General features: G+C 41.8%; 2 protein-coding genes across 2 annotated transcripts in view; one reads left to right on the top strand and one right to left on the bottom strand.

Moving 5' to 3' along the window:
- On the top strand, nucleotides 1-7323 carry LOC136437962 (epoxide hydrolase 4-like). Its single transcript, XM_066432567.1, has 5 exons — nucleotides 1-321; nucleotides 934-1058; nucleotides 2119-2521; nucleotides 4163-4289; nucleotides 5039-7323. Exons 1-5 carry the CDS (start codon nucleotides 26-28, stop codon nucleotides 5138-5140), a joined length of 1053 nt encoding a protein of 350 aa, XP_066288664.1. The 5' UTR covers nucleotides 1-25; the 3' UTR covers nucleotides 5141-7323.
- Nucleotides 7324-12921: 5598 nt separating this feature from the next.
- Nucleotides 12922-24472, bottom strand: part of LOC136437961 (DNA excision repair protein ERCC-6-like) — a 52841-nt gene continuing 41290 nt past the window's right edge. The window contains exons 22-27 of the mRNA XM_066432566.1: nucleotides 21161-21220; nucleotides 19926-20001; nucleotides 17166-18898; nucleotides 16230-16323; nucleotides 15749-15845; nucleotides 12922-14445 (exon numbers count right to left, since the gene is read on the bottom strand). Of these exons, the coding sequence (XP_066288663.1) occupies nucleotides 14310-14445; nucleotides 15749-15845; nucleotides 16230-16323; nucleotides 17166-18898; nucleotides 19926-20001; nucleotides 21161-21220 (2196 nt within the window). The 3' untranslated portion in view covers nucleotides 12922-14309. The remainder of the gene's footprint in view (nucleotides 14446-15748; nucleotides 15846-16229; nucleotides 16324-17165; nucleotides 18899-19925; nucleotides 20002-21160; nucleotides 21221-24472) is intronic.

Genomic DNA, 24472 nt, shown 5'->3' with positions numbered 1-24472 from the left:
TGAAGACCAACATACATGTATAAAAATGGCGGGTGTTCAGAGTCTCTTCAAATGGGTGGTGAAATACGTCCTCGCCTGGCTCTTAGCACCGTTCCTTATGCTTTCCTCGACACTTGCCTTCGTTCTAAGGGTCTTGCGAACCCCGGCCATTCTCAGCTACAGAGTTCGTAAGACTCCGCCGGCTGTTCTTCAGAACTCGGCCCTGGGAACACACGAGTACGCCCGGGTGGGCACGAGTCAGCTCCGCCTGCACTATGTCGCCTCGTCCGGGGACAGGGACAAGCCGCTCATGGTCTGTCTGCACGGCTTTCCCGAGTTCTGGTACGTTAACTAAGTTTGGAACCAATTCTTTCTCATTTCTCACCAGTATGCCTGAATACTTGTAACGTTATGTAATACTATATAGTATAGGTTTACTCTGTAAAGAAATGACAGAAACATATACGTTCTACACTACTTTAACTTTAATTTTCTTATTGGTTCTCATAATTTTCTCCTCCTCTTTTAGATAGAATGAAAAACATTGGTTGAAATAAATACAAATGTGAAATCTATAGGAAAGTTTCACGCTATTCTACTACGTACTACTAGTTATTACAGACTATAGAACTAGAACTAGAACAAACTTTAAGTTCTGTAAACACAGGACGGGGTCAATGCCCGCTAGGTCATTTTGATGACATCATATTCAAGGCTGGGCCGCTGGGGTGATCTTCCCAAAGGTCAATGACCGAAAGGATAGTAAGAAAATCAAAATGTTGTGGACATTGCTTTTACAAAATTAATTTTGTTACCAAAAATAGCAAGATTTTTAAATGTAGTCACTTTACTTAATATGTTTCATAATATATATAATTATAGCAATCCAGGTAAAATTAATATTCACACAGCAGAACAGAAGTGAACAAAGGTAATCATCAGAATTTCTTTCAGGTATTCATTTCGTCATCAGTTGAAAGCATTTGGAAAGGACTACCGGGTACTAGCGGTGGATATGCGGGGATTCGGTGACTCTGACAAGCCGCAGGCTGCGGTGGAATACAAAGTTGACAAGATGGGTAAGTTATGTTATTATAAGTTAAGGTCCCATTCATGAGTTTTTTCGCCCCATAGGCTTACATGTTATAAAACGTGTTTTACATGGGCGCGTTCATAATGAAGCTATAGGAAATGCACCAATGTCATTCATTCTCTGTTGAGCGCAGTTACCCTAGATCATGTGAAAAAATTGCCAGCTTTTTTATGGCAATTACAAACTGCACTTAGCTACACCCCCAAAATAGGCACTTTCCAGCTGAAAGCGCTTGGCCGCATTACCGCCAATGTCGTGCTGTGGACGTCCGACCCCGAGCGCGGCTCCCAAACTTTACCTGTTACTAACCGCTGGCTCAAATGTCAATTTGCTTGCTAACCACAGCACTGCGGATGTAAAGAAATCGGTATGCCTAAACACCTCATCCGACCTCACCCGACCTCATCCGAGTCTAAAATGCAGTGTACATGTGGCATGGACATTATTTGACGTTCTGGATACGTTAAATATGCAAGAATGCAAAACAAGCAGCAAACTCCAAGTATTTGCCAGTTTGTGTAAGTTACTCGTTTCAAAGATAGAAGGGTGATACGTGCCGTTTTGAGTATCATGGTCACGGAAAAAGTCAATAGTGCAGTAAAAATAGGTCAGATCAAGCATATGAATGTGTCCCCGGTATCGTGACAAGTTTAACAATCTTCTACAGTGCTTCAGAGGAATCAGACTTTTGTCAGAAACGAGATTTGTCGAGTCAAAGTTGATCTATTTTCCGCGGGGTTTCGCCATTGTTTTCAACCCAAATACGCACCATATGGGGGTTTCGCAGCACCCGTTAGAGCGGAGTAACTTATAAAAACGGGTAAATACTTAGAGTTTTCTGCTAGTTTTGCATTCATAATTGTATATTTAACGTATCCAGAACGTCAAATAGTGTCCATGCCCCATGTACACTGCATTTTAGACTCGGATGAGGTCGGGTGAGGTCGGATGAGGTCGGGTGAGGTGTTTAGGCATACCCTAAAGAAATCTACAATATGGTGTAATATACAATGTATATGCTTCAAGTTTCTACTTTCCCTGTTCAGCTGGTGACATTGTTGACCTCATCGAGGCCCTCGGCTATACGTCCTGTACGCTCGTGGCCAACGATGGCGGGGCGGTCATCGCTGGACAGGTCGCCACGGACCGGCCTGACCTGGTGGAAAAGTTGGTCGTCATGAACGGCCCCGTCAGTCTTTCTGCGGTCGCTACATACGCCCGGTCACACCCCAAACAGATGCTGAAGTTTTGGTACAGTTTCTTAGCCAAACTGCCCTACCTGCCCGAGATGTACCTTGGATTTAACGACTTCAAGAGATTTGATTCCATCTTCCGAAGTAAGAAAATGGGATGCCGCAACAAAGATGCCTTCACAGACGAGGACTTGGAAGCCTACAAGTATGCCTTCTCCCAGCCTGGCGCCCTGACCGCGGTGGTCAACTTTTACAGGTAAAACTAGAGTTCCATGACCACATACCTCCGCCGAATGTTGTTGATCATTGACCCTTTCTTGAGTTTGAAACAAAATTGGCTCCTGCAGTTCCAGGGGCAAGCGCGCCCGACCCTACACGACTTACTCTCCCTCCCTCCCATGAGCTATCTACCACTAAAAACAGAACATGAGATATCAAAACCATAAGTTCCGCTGCAGTACCATAGAAAGTTGCTAGGAGGCCAAAAATCATTTTGAGGTCTCACCAAGACCTACCGACCTACCAAATATGAAGACATCCAGGCATTCTCGAGTTATCATGTTCACAGACGGGCACACACACTGTGACACACACACACACACACACACTGTAGAAAACATAACCTTCTTGGCGAAGGTAATAAACCTATTTGAAACCATGAAATGGTATTTGCTAAAAAGTCCTACCAATGTGTATTCAATTTGACGCAACAATCATGTGGATAATATACAGAGGTGGCGGCACGAAATTTTGAATGGGGGGGCGAGATTATTTTAGATGAAATATAAGTAAGACGAGCGCCGAAGGCGCGAGGCGTCGCGCCGAAGGCGCGACAATACTAGGGGGGTCCGGGGGTATGCTCCCCCGGGAAATTTTGAAATCTAGACCCTCTGAAATGCTATTTCCTGAATTCTGAGGGGCAAATTTTGCTGGAAGAGTAAGCTAAGTTTCATGACATCTCTATTTGTAAAAAAAAATGCAGAAGGGTTTCAGCTTGATTTCGGGGGGAACGGCGCCCTCCTGACATATTTTTACCCCTGAGGCACGACATACTCCCACAGGAAAATTCAAAATTCTTGACCCATTGAAACACTATTTCCTGAATTCTGAGGGGCAAATTTTGATGGTAAAGTAATCTAAGTTTAATGACATCTCTATATGTGAAAAAAATACAGAAGGGTTTCAGCTTGAGTTTTGTTGGACGACGCCCTCCCGACATATGATTTTTCCGCCGGAGCGCCACATTGAAAACTTTCATATTTTTGACCCATTGAAACTCTGTTTCCTGAATTTTGAGGGGCAATTTTGCTGACAAAGTAAACTAAAAAAGTTAACGACATCTCTATATGTGAAAAAATACAGACCCGGTTTCAGCTTGACTTTTGGGGTGCGACGCCCTCGAGCCATCCCGACATATTTTTCGCCGGCGGCAACGTTCTCCTCCGGGAAAATTTTGAAATCTTGACGCCTTGAAATGCTTTTTTCCTGAATTTTGAGAGTCAAATTTTGCTGATAGATTGAACAAATACAGAAGGGTTTCAGCATGAGCTTTGGGGGGCGACGCCGTCCCGACATATACGCCGGCGGCACGACAATCCGGGAGTATGCTAACGTGCGTCGGAGAAAATTTTGAAATCCTGACCCGCTGAAACGCTATTTCCTGCATTTTGAGAGGCAAATTGTGCTGGTGGAGTAAGCTTAGTTAAGAAAATCTCTGTTAGTGAAAAGATGCATAAGGGTTTCAGCTTGATTTTTGGGGGGGCGACGCCCCCCCAACATATTTTTCGGGGGGGGCAGCCGCCCCCCCTGCCCCCCCTGTGCCGCCGCCACTGATATACATTATGAACAATAAAAGTACTGTGTCATATTCACAGCATGTTTTGTTTCTACATTTTAGAGCCAATGGAAGCAAAGGTGGTGCCGAGCCAATCACAGCGATCCGCTGTCCGTCACTCATGATCTGGGGGGACCAAGATGGCGTCCTGGACACAGACTTAGCCAAGGAAATAGCGGGGAGGGTACAGGTGAGACCCTTTTTCACATCATCATCGTTGCTGCTTTCATCTGTAGACGATGTGCGCCACCACTGCTTTCCATGCCCTTCTGTCCAGTGCCTGCCTTCTCACTCCCTCCCAAGTGAAGCCCAGTTCCTCCAGGTCTCTCATGAATGTTTGTCCCATGTGATTTGTTGACCTCCCCTCCTTCTTTTCCCTTATGGTACCAAGTTTAATGCCATCCATGGGAGGCGTGTCCTTGGCATTGTTACAACATGACCCAGCCACCTTATATACCTGACCTTATTCGTGCTCTGCGCGGGAACATCAATACGTTTTTTCTTGTCTGTCTTACCTTTTTCACAGATACTTACTAAAGGGGGGGGGGGTGCTCAACCCCAGAAGCGTGTGTTATATTCTAAAATCCCACATTTCTATAGATACAAAATCAACCAAGTTTGTGAAGTTTCATCAGTGTCAGAAAAAGTAATATACATATTTTGTATGATGTACTACTTAAAGATTTTGAAGTTAGCCATGAAATTTCAGGTTGAAGTACTTAAGAGAGGCAGTAGGGTTTGAAGATACGTTTTACTGATATTCTACTTTATTCTATGTCATGCACTTAAAATTATTTCTGTGCATCTAAACTTTAAGGTTAGGTGCACCAGTGCACCTATTACCAAAAATGAATTTCAAGCCCAGTACTTCCATGCTACATATCTTCTAATGGACAATGGAATGATATTTATTTCCATCCATCTTTTCCTTTGTCTCAGGGCATGAAGCTGGAAATTATCGAAGGTGCAAGTCACTTTGTCCAGCAGGACTTTCCAGACACGGTCAACCGACTCATGACTGAATTCCTCAACAAGCCATAGAGATGAAGCTTTCTGTATGTAAGGCCACACCAATTTAATTTCTTGGTTAACAGATTTTGTGTTTTAATGTTAGCAACAAAAAAATCATGAAAACAGAAGGCTGGGGTGAAAACTTGCACTTGACCCTGTTCACTCCCTGAAACTGTGTGCACCAAAGTACAGACTTTCTTCTGAGATTCTGTTTTCATGTTGATTTTGGAACTTAGCATTTTAAAAAATCTGTTAACCAAGAAATTGAATTGGTGTGGCCTAATAAGGCCATGTTGATTCAATGACATGGATGACATGATTGACATCCTCTTGGAACCCCCAAACTGATGCATGTAAATAAGAAAAACATGTTTGGCCAAAAAAAAGTTACCTTCTTAATGATATCTATTTGGTCAGGAAGGATGAACAAAACTTAACACACAGAGAATGGTATGCCAAATAATAGATTGTTCATTTTATTCTTTCACCTCTTCTTCTTTGACTTTGGAAATGACTTTGACACCCTAGCAAAAAAACTGCCAACCCTAGCCTTTTTTCTGGTCGACTGGCGGCAAGAGTCTTAAAGTTTTCAATCTGACATCCGAGCGATGAAGTTCAAAACAAAACTTCTAGCATTTTACTCTCTGTGAACAGTTGATCTCAGAATGTGTAGTAAACATTGTACTTCTTTGTTCAGTTTATTGATAAGCATGATTGTGCTTGTACAGACAAAGCCACTTTATTGCACCTCGGATAAACGCACCTTCCATTTAATTGCACCGAATCCCAATATCCAAAACCGGTTCCCATTCACTGCATTGTTAGTGACTCCGCATATCTGCACCGCGCATGGTCACCAATGCCGGATAACTGCACCAATTTTTTTCAAAAATCCTCGACAAGTTAACTGAAAAGGTGCGCTAAAATCGGCAAACGCGGTACAAATGAGCCGATACCTGCCGGTGTAAAGGCGCAATACAGCCAATATGTTTAAAACTGTTTTGAGTAACAAAAGGAGGCGGTCTCCATTGACAGTTACGTTGATAGGAATCGTATGGGAGGTCCCGGGCGGGTCACCTGTAATCAGTAACCAAGTTTTAGTTTCAATTCCTAGTTTCAAGGCGGTACATGATTTACGTAAATCGACAACTGCACTCTACGTAATGTTACACAGAAACTGTTATCCCATGAGTGGCATGACGATGTTTCAGAATGCCTCCCCTGTAACATTACGTGTGTTGTAATGCGGTAGATCGCATGGAAAAATGAAAGAATGCAAAATCTTTTAAAACAGGTTCGTAGTCATTTCTCTATTTTCAGCAAAGGGTCAATAAAGTTAATAATAAGTTAATAACTGAATAATTTCGTCTGTTTTCTTTGTGCTAGTGTTTCTGACTAACAACACACCCCCTCGTTCATGGTGGTGCGGTCCAGATGGGCATTTCGCATAATTGCACCAGCCGGATAATTGCACCAAAAACGCTGACAAATGGGTGGTGCAGTTAAGCGGATTCTACTGTACAACATATATTTCTATGATTATAGTATAATGTTGAAGATACTGTGTCCTGATGCATTTTAGTTTTACTTAGTTCAGCTGTATTTGTTGGATCACTGGCCGAAATACAAAAGAAAATCCCTACTTTCTTACCTTATTTTTTTCAGGACCATAATCGGGAAAACAAACACCAATTTTCCTAGGCGGCCTAACACTGTCGTTTGGTGATTCAATGTAGATCATTTCGCCAAATTTCTTTTAATTTATCAGTTTCTGTCTTTGATAAATTCTGCTATCTGATAGTATGTCTGTAGTCATTTTATGGATTTTCATATCATAATATTTATCTTTATATGATACTTAATTTCATTTGTGATAGAATAGGTTTGTTATTGATTTGATAATGGATGGCCAATGTATGAGCTTTTAAGCTGTTGTATCATCATTTTTCGCTTAATGTAATTTTTGTTATGTGCAAAATAAACAATAAGAAACGTTGGAAAAAGTGAAGCATTGGAAAAACATCATGATCTAGCTTTAAGTTTATTGGAAGCATAAAGACAATTCTTAACAGTGCTGCAAAAGCACTCCAAAAATTATTGTTATATTAAAGATTGACTGGTTATGACTACTTTCGTGAAAATACATTCAAGCTCAACAAATTTGTATGATTAATTAGAATATGTAATAAAGGAAGCAAAGTCACTACCAGCAAGATTTTCCAGTTTTCCTCTTTTTATAATACACTCCATGGATGGCTAAAAATGTAACTGTTTTTTCTTGACATCATAATGCATGTATCACAAAAGGAAGCTACCAAAGACATTCAGTTCATATTTACACCCCTTATTGATTATCATAATTAAAACAAATCCTTTAAAAAAACAGTCAATTTAGGAAGTTAAATGAGCAATTTTCTAACAGCCATTTACAGTGTTTGCTACATTCCATTAGAATTGAAAAAAAAAAAAACTAGCAAGTTTGAAGATTTTTTTTTCTGTCCTTTCTTTAGTGTCCTCAATCCACCAGTGTTGTATCTAACTACATCAGCTTTAAAAAATAAGCTATGTTAGCTTTTTCACAGGCTTACAGAGAACTACCTTATTTACCGTGTATAACAGTGTCTTTACCGAGTAGAGCTAACTAGACAATTCATAGGATGCAAGGTAAAAGGTAGGCGTAACGGCAGGTTGTTCGGCCCAGAACCAAGCGGTCCCGGGTTCGAATCCCCCTGACGCCACCAATGTTGTGCCCTTGGGAAAGGTATTAACACGACTTTCCTCACTCCACCCAGGTGTAAAAATGGGTATATTGTTCTGTGTACGTGGCACTGTTTAAATAAGTTACGACAAACTTGATTGCAGTGCCACACCGACCTTGTCCGTCAAAGAGCTAAGTAAAAAAAAAGAAAGGTCCCATAGCCAGAGGCAGTAGGTATTGGAAGGTGACGGCCATCCCTCTCCTTCCACTGCCTTTTACTTTCACCTCCCCAAAAGAAGTCAGGTACCAATTTTACACCTAGGTGGAGTGAGGAAAGCCATGTTAAAGTAAGTGCCTTTCCCAAGGATACAACATCTAGTCGGGAATCAAACCCTAAACCTCTCAATCTCGTGTCTGCTAGCCTAGTAACTCGGCCATTCAATAATGCCACATACACCAATGATATTACATTTTGTAACACTAATACAACACCAGAGTCTCTATGAGAACTATATTACTACCCTCTATACACATACAAATGTTATAATTACAATACTGTACATATCATTCAAATCAACCTTCCTTATCTATACAATGCAAGCAATATCAATTCCTAGTCTTTTTCTAATACTAGTATTATTCAGTTTCTACATTATTCATCCATTGATAATAATTCACGTTGTCCTGTGCACTTGTCTGTCTTATGATTATGTTCACTACATTTGTTTTAGTTATGCTAGGGTTACATTTAATCACATTAAGAAGCAGCATCATATACATGCACACACAGTGGGATATCTCATTACAGTCCAGGGCTGTCTCCAGCTTTTAATTTTTTCCATCCCCACACAACAATTTTTGTGTATGGGAGCACACATGGTTAGTTTTCGTTGTTAAAGGAAACCCAAGCAATATTAGGGCCCGAAAATCGGATTTTGAAAGTCAATTTATTTAGTAATTTCTATAATAGTAATTTAGTAATGATAAGTTCAAACAACACTATCACAATGTATAGTGACGTCTATGAATAGTATGATGCAAAAATATGACGTCATTGTAATGTGAGAACTCACTGAAAATCATCGCCGAGTATTTGTAGGCTCGCAAAACTAAGGGGATCATCATACAGCACATTTTTGTACGGTTTTAAAATGATCAAAGTATAAAGTTATTACAAATATGTGCTAAACAATGTTAGTAAATGTCACTACCATAAAGATTTCAGCATTTTTTCTATGTCCATTTTTTGGGCCCTAATATTGCTTTGCTTGCCTTTAAATCAATCAAATTGGGCATACGAAAATACACTTTTATCAGTTTCATGTCATAAAGTTCAGATTTTTTGACAAAGTGACATTTTTGTCAGTCCCAACGAGCAAATTTTTGTTCTGGGACGGGTCCTGAAAACAGCCCTGTTACAGACTTTAGGTACATGTATTTAATTGGTGCTTCAGAATTATGTTGTTTTCCTATTGTATAGTCTGAGGTTGTTTTCGGTACGCACAGTCTGAGAAGGTTGTTATTCACTTGTCTCCCTTGGTCTTGTGGAAATAACAGTGCCATTCTGCCTCGCTTCGATTGTTACACGTTTTGTTACAGATCTGGCACAAAAACTTGTAAGTCTTGTTCTTCTTGACGATCGTGACGTGCTCCGTGAACATGTGACAAAAGAAGTCCTCTTTCTCGCTGTACTGTAAATGCTTGCATCTCGTTAGCATACAGCAGTGGGGGTCCGCGATCATGTGTTTGTGGTACGACGCCAAGTGTTTGCATGTCGCTTCTACGGTGATGTTCATGCCGCAAAACTTGCACGTCATGGCCAGGTTCGACGAGAAAGGTATCATGTACAAGCGATGGATTGCGCCGGAGTCTTTGGCGAAGTCTAGAGCGGGAGTCGCGGGAAGCTCTGGCGGAGGTTGGTTCTGCCAGTGCCATGCCAGGTGGTCGTGTGCCTCAGCAGATGTGTATAGCGTCACCTTCGTGCTCTCCATGGTCTCGTAGCTGCAGATGGTGCACCTGAACTGAGGCTTCCCGGCAGGTGCTAGGCCGCTGTGACTCGGCGGACGGCCCTGGGAATATTTCTGACTCGCCGCTCCGATCTTTACGGCTGGTTTCATGTGCCAGTAGAAGTGCCACTCCAAGTCCGTCCTGTCCTGAAACTGCATGGTACAGATGTTACACTTCCAGTACCTTTCCTTAACCACCAGGTCACTGTGGGCCTCGAACATGTGGCGGAGAAGCTTGTCTTTGTTCGAGAAGGATATCTTCGCGCAGTCCGCGCTGCCGCACTTCCGATTCTTGTGTTCCAAGTGAATTTTGGTGACGTGCCACGATCGGGGACCCGGTAGGGAGAATCTTACCCCACATAAACCACAACTGTGCGGCTTCTCGTCTTCTTCTGTTTGGAAGATACCGATGTACAAGTCCTTGAGTTGGGCCAGGTCGTCATCTGAGGTTATAAACGATGTTTTCCCCCTTAGCTCTTCGGGTAATTGAAACTTGAAGGAAATACGATCCGTCCTCATCGAGTCCTTGTTCCCGAGGTACCCTTGGTGAAAGTGGATGTAGAAATGTCGTTCAGCCTCGGAGAGCGGCATCAGCGCGTACTGTCGCGGTCTGGTACTCTGCATATAACAGATCTTGCAGTAGTAGATGGCGTCCTTACACATGTGCGCGTCTAGAACCATCTTGGACTGAAAGGTTTCTGAGCAGAACTTACATGTCAGGTTTTCTTCTTCCTTACTACTACTGTCTTCTTCTTCTGCGTAATCATCTTCATCGTAATCATCATTACTTTCTTCATCCTCACTCTCCTGTTCAACTGCTGCGCTCGCAGAGGCGGTAGCGTTTCTCTGTCTCTTTCGGGAGGCAGCGGACGGTTGATGACCCCGCTTGACCTGCCCAGTCGCTGACCGACTCCCCGCTCTACCCACGGGCACCACATTGGACGACGAAACGGTCCAAATCTTCACGGGGTCTGCACGCTTTATCTTCGAACACACCACTTTTGTGTCATCATCAGACGACGCGGTTTCGTCGGACTCGACGTAGTCGGGATCATCTGGCTCCTCCCCGAGAAGGGCATTTTCAAATTCGCTGTCTGAGTCGGACATATTCGCTAGATTTGCAAACCTTTAGGTTGAGCCTGAAGACAATACTGGAATAATGTTTGCTCTGAAAAGACAAAAGAAAATTTTGTTAGATTCAATGTAAAAATCAAGTCCTGCAAACTGCTGTAACAGCTGGGTTCAAGCGCCACTAACTGACCAGTCTAACTGGTCTGCACCTTTTAGCCTAGCGGTTATGGCATGTGACCTGTGGACTGGCGGGCCTGGGTTCGATCCCCGGGAACCAGGAGACTGTTCTACTCTACTGTTTCAGTGCATATCAGCTACTAAGTAGCACGGCTATCGTTGAAGCATAATCAGAAATGTATGTGTGATGTTTTTAAACACTGTCTCGCTGAGTTCACCATACGTACTCAGTCAAACTTTTAAATCCCCGGCGTATCAGAGACATGTACTTTGGAACAGCCCATAATTTGTTAGCTTTCAGACTCAGTCCACAAAACTGCCCCCTCCCACAGGCACACTCTCTGAAAAATATCAAGTTCCCTTCCAACCACGTCCTACAATGTTCCAAATACTGTGTTACAAAATTATCTAACGATCAGTAGCTCCAATGCCCCCGATCTGTACGATTTGGGTCTCAGTAAACACGTACATATATATTTTACATGCAGAAAACAAGGCCGTTGGTGCATTATCAAGGAGTAAAATTTGCAACCTTTGTTCTATAAATTTTCCGTGTAACCCAGTAACTTTACAGTGGCTGACTGCGAGGCAACAAAAAGGGGACAAGCAGAAAAAACGAAAATACACCAGCCTTACCTTAAAGACTTTAAATGACGCCCAGGTCACACTTTTTAGCACCCAAAAATTAAGATGCTCCTCTACCAGACGCGCGCGGTAAGTACAGGAAGTGACGTAATGGATAGAGTACAAGGGAAGCTTTTTACTTCCGGTGGGTCACTGGGCATCGCGGCTGGAAGATGAATGCAGTTCTGATTTGATCCGCTAGGGAGCACAATTGATCCACTGTAAAGCTGGAGTAAGACAAGGCCTTTCTTCAACTCTTGGTGCTAAAATATGTGTATTTTGGGGTCGTTTCCTGAATAGTTGATGTGATGTTTTCCGAGAATCAAGACATTAGATTGTGTGGATAAAGCACAGGAAACAAAAAGCAAAAATAAATTGATGGTCAGTCGTATAAATTCATTTCACCGTTTTTTGATAGTCCTTGATGATAGATACATGTAGTTTTCTGCACTTTTCATATTAAATTTCTATAAGTTTTTGTGTCTATATGTATTGCCTGCAAAGGTTTCTTGTAAAAAAGCAGTTGTCACTTTCCTCACTTCCCCCTGAATAACAACGCTATTCAACCTGACTTCGATCGCTGGAAATTCTCACAAGAGAACCTACAAACCTCACATATAACTTTGAAAGTGGTTGCTACATTCAGGGACAATTTCTCTATATTGCACATTGATTAACTAATATTTGCGTGTAGCATTGTACATTTATTTGCATCAATATATATATATATGTAGTTTTTTCCACACGAATTATGTTCCATATACAGTACATGTAATGTTAGAATGTACATGTATTTGTAATAGAGAAGTCCAAGTTGGAGAAGGGTGAGGCTTACATATGTTTGGTTCTGAACAGGTGTTTGTCAACAAGACACTGGTCTGTGTACATGTATAACAATACAAAACAAGCTGCTAGGGGGCCCAAACCTACATTACTTCTTTCTTACATCACAAGCTATCAGCCACCCAAAAATCAAGACCATAGCACGTCCAAGTCAAAAGATACAAAAATGGAAGTTCTGCTGCAGTACCAAGGTCACATACCAGGGGGCCGAAAATCGACCTTGAACTTCGGCTTCACAACACCTGCCCACATACCAAATATCATCATAATCCATCAAGAGATTCCTGAGTTATGCTGACTACAGTAGTGCGGAAACACAAACACACAGACAGACAGACACACACAAAACTATATCTTCATTTTTCATGGAGATTAAAACAACAGACAATAAGTGGTCTACTCTTTGTGCCTTTATTCACATCTATAAGTATTTTTAAAAGTTTTTAACTAGGGTTAGCACCATGATAGTTCCATACAATCTCATTGAACATACAGGTTTGTATCTTTATTGTATTGCAGACATAATTGGATAAAACGATTTAGCAATCAATGTAACTTTTTCTAAAGATAAAATACTCTGGTGGAAGTAAATACTTTATCAATTTTAATAATCCTTTTGGTGAAGTCTAATTTTCTACATAAACCTAAACATCATGAAAGAGCTTAATTAGGATAGAAATACAGTTATGCTGATATAGCAAGTGGCTAAAAAGAAGGATTCTTTATGACATTTGATAAAGCTTGGCACATTTACATGTGTCAAAAAAATAATAAACAAATGTTGAAGACACTAACGAAACTAATTCAATTAAGTAATGAAACAACTTAACGATTAAGCTATGCAGAACTACATCTATAAAAAGGAATACAAATCTAATACCTTTAACATATCTATAGATTGTACAAGAGACAGATGATGCAAACTTTCCACATTTATACATCAGAAACATAATACACAGGTGGACCAAAACTATCATATAATATTGCATTTTGGTATAAGCAAGGCTAAATCCTTGCCTTTACAGTTACATGTTTCTGGTCACAATCAAGCCAGAAACCTTCCATGATTTTTTTCACACAAATGTCTATCAAGATCATTCTGAACCAAGCTACCTTTGTACATCATAGCACCATACAAAGTTTATCTGATCTTGGTGTAGAAATTTTCCAGACAAGTACAAAGAGGAAGAAAGTTGTGTCAAATATAAACAGAAAAGGCAACAAAGAACATGGGTTCAGGCAACTGATCACACTGACAACTATCTGGTGACTACAGAAACATTTTGAATGAAGAAATGTGCATTTCACAGGAAATTCTTAGCTGTATATTTGGTTATCTTGGCAAGTATCTAATCTATTATCTCCAAAATCAGTGCAGAAAAGGTTTGCAAAAACAAATGCCTATGGATGACAGACACATTAGGGGATGCACCTATTGTTTTCCCTGAGATTTTATGTTTCACATGTACAAATGTAACATCAATAGTTGGCAAAGACAGTAAGAAACGGTGCTAAGACATCACCAAATGTCTAATTGAGTTGTAACATACATGAATATATCTGTGTTGCACATAACCACTTCCTTCTAGTGTGTACTTTCTGAGCCAGCTTTATAGTAGTCCTCTGTTGTGCCAGTACATGACAAAAGACCTTCAAATCCACCTTTAGCCCCACTATAAGAAATGGTACTAAAACATCATCGAAATGGTGCAAAAAGATCATCAAATGTCTTATTGAGTTGATATACATGTATATAACGTTATATCTGTGTGCCATCTGATCACTTTTTGGCCTTGTGTACTTTCTGAGCCAGTTTTAGAGTAGTCATCTGTAGCGCCATGTCAGTCGCATCCATCTCCAGCGCCTGTAGGTAGTGTTCCAGGGCATCATTCAGCTGACCCTCAGCTTCCAGCTTCCTAATAACAACAGGAGAGAAACAGATTTGAATACATGAGATTTCATCAGATGTTCAATCCACTGCGTTGAGCGCCGAAAAGTCGGAGATGTGTGAATCGAAAGCAGCGGGCAGACGGAATCTTCCACCGTCGCGGTTCAGGGAGGGGTGATGAGCCCTGATGTAAATCGCCTCCTTCATGCCCCTCACAAACCAGTCCTGTTCCTTATCCAAAATGTGCACCTTATCAAGTGTCACTGTATGTCCCGGGGACTCAATATTCATATCAACGATTTACATCAAGGCTCATCACCCCTCCCTGAACCGCGATGGTGGAAGATTCCGTCTGCCCGCTGCGTTCGATTCACTGCTGACGTCATCACGTCTCCGACTTTCCGGCGTTCAACGCAGTGGATCGAACATCTGACGAAGGTTGGGGGTCCAACCGAAAATTCATGGTGAGTTCAACTCTTGGTGTTGGATCGTTTCAAATTTTCCTAACTCTACCAACACAGATGGCTCAGCTTTCATGCAAAGATTTCATCAGGCCAGGGAATCAAATGCCTGTAAATCACTGGCGACTGGGTATCAAAGTTCTGTGTACACATCAAAAACCAACAACATGCCAAATTGTGGGAGTAAATCTAGTACCTTATTCATTATCTGTTTCTGTTTTCTTGGTGGCTCTCTCTCAGTGACTGGGCACTACTTTTCAGAGAGGCTCTGACACAAAAACAATACAACATACTGTACATAAAAACAATACATTCTTCATTAGTGCAATACTAACTGGCTCTGCTTGCCACCACTACTCTGTGCTACAGTGGGAAGGATGTACTATGTGGACCTGATGTTTTCCTCTGCTACCTGTGTAACAGTGGGGATCAACCTCCACTAACTGACCAGTCTAACGGGTCCGGACCTTTTAGCCTAGTGGTTAGCGCGTTGATTTCCCAAGCCGTGCGGATCAGGATTGGCGCGGGTTCTAATCCCGGGAGCGGCGTACTCGCCCTTTGGGTTTTTACAGTGGTTCCCACACCAGCCCTGTGAATAACGATTAGATCACACTGGGAAAATTATGTTGTACTCGGAGACTCGGGACCAGTCTGGAAAGAAAAGGGGGAGTAGTGTAAGTTACTGTAACAGTGGGGATCAACCTCCACTAACTGACCAGTCTAACGGGTCCGGACCTTTTAGCCTAGTGGTTAGCGCGTTGATTTCCCAAGCCGTGCGGATCTGGATTGGTGCGGGTTCTAATCCCGGGAGCGGCATACTCGCCTTTTGGGTTTTTACACCTGTACCGGTTGAGTGGACTGATTTCTTACCTTCCCTCCTTCACCAAGTCCCTGTAGACCAGGTCTGGCTGCGGGGCTTCTTCAAGGAGGCTCTCTTCTCCTGGAGAGTAGTACTCTTCTTCTTCCACTGGAAAACAAAAAGAGGAGACTTAGCGGTCATCAACCACAATCAAAACACAAGATAGAGATTCGTTTATGCAGATTAACTAAAATTTTTAAGATTTAGATAACCTAGACCAGCTGACAAGCCATCAGCAAAGTGCAGGTGACATTTGTTTCTGATGTGACATCTGTAACCAATGACTATAATTATGTAGATGTAGAATTTAGAAAATTTGTATATCTCCTCGCACGAAAGTTGCATATTTTGATTATGTTGAAGTCTTTCTATGATCTGAAGGTAGAAATTACCATACTAGTACAGTCAGAATTTGAGTCTTTCAGATGTGTTTGGTTCCCGGATGGGACAAAAGTAGATGTTGTATCACAAAAATAAATAATTTTCTCTTACTTTCAGAGCTCTCTGCCTCCTCCCCTTGTTCCTCATGAGCACTGATGTCTTTCAGGTCACTTGTACCATCCTCGTCATCAGTCACACTCACAGCCTGTAAAGGAGCAAGTGCACATGTCATACACACCCTCATTAAATTAAGACCCCTATTGCTCCATGTTACATCGCTCGCGAAAGGGCCCTGATAACCAGCGCCGTCAGACATGATTCTGGCGACGTCACTGCTTCCCCTCATCGGAAGCAAACCCCCAAAGAACGCTGGGAAGCTATCAACCAATCAGGTTACGTGTTACATTGTTGCTTTGGTTAATCAAAACAAATGGCAGCCGATAGTTTTGCTTCAGCTGTGGAAAACTTGTTTAGATTAGAGCGGCTTTGTCAGCATCAGCAGTCCACCCTACAGACACTGCTTGATGGCAGGGACATATTTCTAAGTCTGAGGACAGGCAGAGGGAAGAGCCTCTACACACAATACACTTTCTTCATCTGCAGTATCATTATCATAGGTCAGGCCTGGAAATTAGGTTCTAGATCATCAACTTCTAAAGACAAAATACTGTAAATGGGTATTGGTCCCAGTGGTTTTACGTTTGCGGTTTTCGCAGTGACCTTTATCGCAAACTTAAAAACACCGCAAAAAATGTTCTGTTTCAATCAGGAACTAAAAACAGCTCCTAGCACTCCATTTTCTCCCTACCATGACATCAAATCCCTGCAAACATTTCACTTTTTACAGTACATATGAACCATTCCTTTATAAGGAGAATTTCAACAACATGCAGCCTATTTTTTCTGTGCTAAGTTAATCTAAAGATAAAAAAAAGTCTACTGTAGAGTCTGCAGTCTCTTTGAGTGAGGCAGGAAACCTTTCATGATTTCACAAAAGATCAAGCAGAAGATAAATTAATAGAAATACATGCGGCATAAATAACTTACGTCTCTAGGATCAGAATCCTGTTCGTCATCGAGACTGTCCTCTTCATTCTCCTGTTCTTCTGGCTCATCCTCACTGCCAGATAGGAAGGTAGGTCTCTTGTTGGTTTTTTTCACGGAATGGCCAGAATCGTCTTCATCATCTGTGATAAGACTGTCCTCTTTATCTACTCCGTTCTCTGGTTCTTCCTGCTCTTCTTCTTCCACTTCTTCTTCCTCAGATAGGACTGCAGCTTTCTTGTTGCTCCTTTTCACAGAACCACCAGAATCCTCATCATCATCTTCAATCATGAAACTGTTCTCATCTGCTTCATCCTCTGGACCTTGCTGCTTTTCCTCCTGTTCTTCCAACTCACTGCCAGAGAGGATGGTAGCTCTCTTGTTGCTCCTTTTCACAGAACGGCCAGAATCCTCCTCCTCTTCATCATCTACTATGAAACTGTCCTCTTCATCCTCCTGTTCTTCCTCCTCACTACCAGAGAGGATGGTAGCTCTCTTGTTGCTCCTTTTCACAGAACGGCCAGAATCCTCCTCTTCATCATCTACTATGAAACTGTCCTCTTCATCCTCCTGTTCTTCCTCCTCACTGCCAGAGAGGATGGGAGCTCTCTTGCGGCTCCTTATCACAGAATGGCGAGAATCCTCCTCTTCATCATCTACAATGAAACTGTCCCCTTCATCTCCATCTTCTGGTTCTTCTTGCTCTTCCTGGTCACTGCCAGACAGGATCCTAGCTCTCTGGTTGCTCCTTTTCACAGAACGGCCGGAATCTTCCTCTTCATCATCTACTGTGAAACTGTCCTCTTCATCCTCCTGTTCTTCCTCCTCACTGCCAGATGGGACTTCAGCTCTCTGTTTGTTCCTTATCTTCCCAGGACTGCTGGCTAGGGATGACTTGTTGCCATCTTCCAATGACTGCTCATCTTCTGCTGACCTATCAGAGCGGCCGTGACTGTGATGAACTTCGGCACTGCTCTCGTTTCTGTTCGAGTTGCCGTCGTCCTCAGAGTCTGAGTCGATCACCCGTGGCCGGGGCCGCCTTCTGGCACTTTTGATGAGACTGTCGTCCAGCGACGATCTGTTGTGCACCTCAGGCATGGATGGGAAGCTCTTCCTGTCAGTCTGTCTGGGATGCTGGTTGATGATGTTAGCTGGCTCAGACTCTTCTTCACTGTCATCATCTTCATCATCATCAACCACAGCGGCAGCAGCACTTCTTTGCCTGCTGTCATCTTCTTGAAGGTGTGGGTTGTCATGTTGAAGGTGTTGGCTATCCTCTTCAGCTTCCATGCCCTCCTCACTGCCTTCATCATCCGGATGCTGCGTCTCCATGGCAACTGCTGCAGTCGTCTCTTGTTGCTCCCATTCTATTGTGTTTGTTTCGTGAAAGGACTTCTCGTTTACGACTCTCTTTTCCTCTTCCTCACTCACATCAACGATCGCCTCCCGAGCAGGACCTATTGCAGACACCACGGGAACGTCATCGTCGCTACCTGACTCCTCGGACTCAGAGTCCTCGATGACGAACACGTCTCCCCTGGACGCAGCTCTGGAGGAAGGCCTGGAGTCCTGCTGTACCCGTGAGGTGTCCTCGTCGCCGCTGTCAGCCACGAACAGCAGGCTGTCGCTGCTGGTGAACAGGGCCCTGTTCAGCCCGGGCGTGGCGCGGTCGTCGTCCACGGAGACGATGGAGTCCTCCGTAAACGCGTCGCCCCTCTTCGAAACGTTTCCTTCATCTGTGGAAACACAATTATGTTTAGTTGTTTATTTGAATTCATCAATGTGAAAGGGAGGGCAAAACAGGTGCATGCCCACCTTTACAAGTTGCCCTCAAGTGGCGTTAAGAAATACAAAAAAAATATGCCATTGCAGTTCCAGTGACACATACCAGGGGGCCAAAATCGACCTTGACCTTCCTCCTCCTAACACCTACCCACATACCAAATATCATTACAATCCATGTACACGTTCTACAGTTATGCTGACTTTAAGCATCCGGTGACACAAACATACACACAAACACCAAACGCACGCAAAACAGTATCTCCATGGAAAAGCCTTTTTTCATGGAGATAATCACAAAACCATATTGATGATAACCATGGCACTTTAGTAACTCCCCAGTTACATGTACCTTCCTTAAGGCCTATATAGGCTCTACTACTCTTTGCAGCAACCTTCTAATTTCATCACTCTTCTTACAGATGGAAGACGGATGATAGGGAAACGAAACAGGCCAAACAAGACGTACAAAAATAAACCTGACCTTAGTTGAAAGAAAATAGTTAACACACCCAAAAAATGTATACTAAATAATGAATGAATGAATGAATGAAGACCTTTATTGCACATTTATGCCACACTTGGCTAAGTACAGGTCACAACAAAACAAAATACAAGTACAGTTAACGGACATAAAAGAATATGACTATCATTAAATAAATTCTACTTCTCCTCGCTTTTCGGTTATAGTAGATATAAAAGAACAGACGTGTTTTTCAATGGGAGGTTTGTCTAGTTGCATTAGGAATATGAATTTTTGTACAGTACTTAAATGTGTGAAGTAGGGAAATAGGTTTTCTACAAGCTTATATAGTTCATCTCTTTCTTTGGTATATAATCCACACTCTACCACAGAATGACATTCGTCTTCTATTCTATTCAAAGTACAATGTTTACATAATCGTTGTTCTAGAGGAGTGCGGGTATGTCTTCCCGTTTCAATAATACAACATAAAAAGAGCAGAACTTTCATAAACTGACCTTTCCCCTTGCTAATGTTGGTCACATTGGTGAGAGGTTCTCTTGTTAAGGTCTCATGGCTCTGATGATGGTTGTCCTGTGCATGAACAACAAAACAGATTATTTGAAATATTTCACAATCCAAAACATGTTTGTTTAGCCAGATAGAGTTGGTTTCCCAGAAGATGCCTTAGGTTTAGGGCAAATACACTAGTACCTCATAGCAATGACAGTGCTTACATTTGTGTAGGAATGATTTGCCTATACAGACACATCAGCCCTCCCAGCCCTCCTGACTAAGCCCAATTTAGGAGAACATGCTCCCCAAAATTAGCTGGTGCTCCTGGAAATTTTTTCTTAGGAGCACAGTGCTCCCATCAAAAATGACATGTATATGCCTAAATCATGGACTGCTAAGTTAACTTTTTAAACATTTAAAACATATTTTTCAACAGTTGACAACAGTCATGCCTGGCCATGGCTGCAGGTACAAGATTCAAGTCAATAAAGCACTTGGCTATAAGAGATGGTGTGATTTGTCCTACTTCCCCAAGAACGGTCTAAAATCCCTTCTTTTCACCTATCAGCGTACATGTAGGTCTTTAACTTAGCTGGACTGTGCTTTTTCTTTAATTATCTAGCAAAACACATTATTTAAGCTTGTTACCATTAATTCATAGGTATTACTTGGTGTGTCCAAGAGACTTGCTTGTGCCCCAAATGTTTTTAGTGACACTGGTGCGCCTAAATTTTTGTTGGTGCGCCTAAATTTTTGCTGGTGCGCCTAAATTTTTGCTGGTGCGCCCAATTTTTTGGGGTTGGGAGCACGGTGCTCCTAGGTCCAAAAGTTAGTCTGGAGCCCTGCACATACTGTAATTCACTATAAGTTCACGGTAGCAAAATTTCACGGTGTAAGAAAAATTGACATTTTCACTAAACTTAAGCTTCATGGTGGCAGCAAGTGATTTACAGAAAAGATGTGTGGAGGAATCATAAATAGGTTTTTCACGGTGATGATAAGTTCACGGTCCAGAGGTGACTGTGAAAACAGTGAACCTAAAGTTACAGTGAAAGAAACAAGAACTACAGTACTAGCCTGACATCTCTAGCAGCTCTCCCAGGGTGAGGAGAGGCTGCTATACAAACCTACCATAGCTGCCAAGTTGCAAAGAGGATCAAAGAGACTTGGCAGCTATAATAGGTTTAGGCTAGCTCCAAATAGAGCCCTAGACAGAGAAAGTCAGTGTGACACATACCTGCAGAGACATGGCCAAAGCCATCTGTAGTTGCTCGTCCTCAGCATCCTCTTGCTCATCCTGTAGTGAAAAGCAGAATTAAGACAACCATGTTCTTACAACACGTCACACATCAAGTTATACAAGTAGTTAAATCTATGAAATAGTACACTACAAAGACAGCTTTTTTCCTTAAGGTACATGTATTGTTGAAGGGTGGCTGAGGAATTTTGGGATGTTTTTGAAAAAACGCTTTCTTAAGCTTTATAAACCTCCCTCAACCTTAATTTTTTTTCAGGTAGTACCTTATAGCAAGGTGATAATTTATGCAAATCAGTATGATGTCATGATTACGTCATCAAGATTTATAAGGCCACGCCACTTTTTTTTAGAAAAAACGCTCTCCTTGGCTTGTTCTTCGATGTTTATCAATATAACTCTGCAGGAATGTACATGATAGTAATATTTAAAGAATGACGCGTGCCTACGAGTATATTTTGAAATATCGATTTTTGGCGAATTTTTTTTGTTATCAAACAAAAAATGATCGCCAAAAATCGATATTTCAAAATATTACGTAGCCACCCTTCAACAATACCTTAAGACAACCATGTTCTTACAACACATCACAAATCAAGTCATACATGTACAGCTGCATGCAAAATTATTCAACCCCCCTTGCATTTTGGACATTTTGGCAAATTGTGGAACTTAACAGCTGCATAATATTACTAAATCATATAAGTGATGAACAGATATGTTATTACAGTCTGATACCACAGCAAAAGTTAAGATTTTTTTCATAGTCCATCCAAAATAGCAACTTTCACACAAATAGTATGTTGCAAAATTATTCAACCCCCTATGAGGGGTTGTCTTTAGTACTTAGTGCAGCACCCCTATTTATCTAAAAGCTGAATTCACTTGATGTAGACGTGAACGATAGCTTGTCACAAGCTTCTGGCAGTGCTCTTTGGGAATTTCAGCTTATTTCTCGTAGGTAATGGTCTCCAGCTCAGCAATTTTCCGAGGTTTACGTACCGCAACTGCTGTCTTCAGATCCAACCAAAAATTCTCAACTGGGTTTAAGTCTGGAGACTGTTATGGGTACTCAAGAACCTTCCAGGTTCTTTTTCTGACCAAACATATGTGGATGTCTATGTGTGCTTGGGGTTATTGTCTTGCTGGAATGTCCAATGGCGCCCCAGCTTCAACTTTCTAACGGAATTGGTAACTTTCCTGCCCAGAATATCCTAGTACTGGTTTTATTTCATGATGCCTTCAACACGGTGGATATTCCCAGTGCCATTAGAAGCAAAACACCCCCAAAGAATCTCAGACCCATCACCATGCTTCACGGTAGGCAGGGTGTACCTCTCTGCGTATGCGTAGTCTTTCCTGTGCCAAACATACCTCTGACACGAAGGACCAAAGAGGACAAGTTTTTTTGTTTCGTCAGTCCATATAACAGTGTCCAAAAACTACTGTGGCATTAGTAGGTTGTTTTGAGCATACTGGAGGCAACTTTTCCTGGGGCATGGCTTCAGCAATGGTGTGGGTCTTGGGGTTCTGGCCTTGAGCCCTTCAGCATGAGGTGTGCAGCGCACTGTTTCCACTGAAACAACAGTTTCTCCTTCAGCCAAATTGTTTTTCAGGACTTTTACAGTAATCATATGGTTCTTGTCCACCTGTCTTCTAAGAAATATCACTGTGGCTGCTGAAATTTTGGCCAAGAATGTCGCCAGGTCCGTTAAGGAGTTGAAGCTGGGGCGTCATTGGACATTCCAGCAAGACAATAACCCCAAGCACACATCGACATCCACATGTTTGGTCAGAAAAAGAACCTGGAAGGTTCTTGAGTACCCATAACAGTCTCCAGACTTAAAATCAGTTCAGAATTTTGGGTTGGATCTATTGAAAGCTGTTGCCGTACGTAAACCTCAGAAAATTGCTAGCCGGAGACCATTGCCCACGAGAAATGGGCCGAAATTCCCAAAGAGCACTGCCAAAAGCTTGTGACAAGCTATCGTTCACGTCTACATCAGGTGAATTCAGCTTTTAGATAAATAGGGGTGCTGCACTAAGTACTAAAGACAACCCCTCATAGGGGGTTGAATAATTTTGCAACATACTATTTGTGTGAAAGTTGCTATTTTGGATGGACTATGAAAAAAATCTTAACTTTTGCTGTGGTATCAGACTGTAATAACATATCTGTTCATCACTTATATGATTTAGTAATATCATGCAGTTGTAAAGTTCCTCAATTTGCCAAAATGTCCAAAAAGCAAGGGGGGTTGAATAATTTTGCATGTAGCTGTACCTATTAGTAAGTTAAATCTATGAAATAGTACACTACAAAGACAGCTTCTTCCCTTAAGTACATGCATTTTTGGTTTGAATCATCTTGATAAGAAAGAGAAGCAACAGTGTCTTGTTTTCTTTCAAGAACTACAATAAACAATCAGATGAAACACCAGAAACTATAAAGGGTAAAGCGGACGACCTCAGACGAAGGATTGCGCTTTTTCAGAAGTGGTCATGCAATACAGCCTCTTTACTGCTTGTGTACACGTACCTTTGTATTTGTACATGCACAAGCACACTGGACCATTCCTACTCTTCTCGACAATTAGTGGTGCGTACCTAAACCCCGGACCTGTTCCGGACCTGTTCCTAACCTTTAGGTTCAAGTCCAAAAAACCCTTTACATCTGGAATCAAGTCCGGACTTGAAAAAAAATCTCTCACTTTTACACTCCTTTTTGATTTAAGGTACTCCTAAACCCCGGCTGAGGAATTCAAAGGGTATATCAAACTATATGTTGCAGTTAACTATGGACTTTGAGCTTTTGTAACATAATACCTTGTTGCAAGACGGTAATTTATGCAAATTTTTATGACTTCACGATGACGTCATCAATAGTAATGGGGCCACGCCCATTTTTAGAAAAATCAAATTTCCAGGCTAGAGCTTGGGTAAAAATCAATGGTATTTCTCAGAAATGTACATAATGGTAATAGTAAAAATATCATGTTTTTTTTCTCTCATATTTTCAAATGCTGATTTTTTAGGAATTTTTTTCGGTTATCTTTATTGCCCCCTATGCAGCCAGCCTTCACCGACTCAAATAGCACGGCATTGTTTCGGCGAAATTTGACGGTTTAGTTTAGAGGGTTATCTCCACAAAAATGACCTTTTCCCCCATATTTCATACGTAGTTTTACCATGGATTCGTTTTGAAAATCATATATCTATTGTATATGTAACGTTTTTCCCCTTCAGGAGCCGTAAAAGTGTCGAAATCGCTGTTTTTTTGGCCGCATTCCACGG

Source organism: Branchiostoma lanceolatum, chromosome 7 (assembly GCF_035083965.1).
Source record: "Branchiostoma lanceolatum isolate klBraLanc5 chromosome 7, klBraLanc5.hap2, whole genome shotgun sequence".
Lineage (NCBI taxonomy): Eukaryota > Metazoa > Chordata > Leptocardii > Amphioxiformes > Branchiostomatidae > Branchiostoma > Branchiostoma lanceolatum.
Note: the sequence above shows the minus strand (reverse complement) of the source record. Positions and strands in the feature narration are given on the sequence as shown.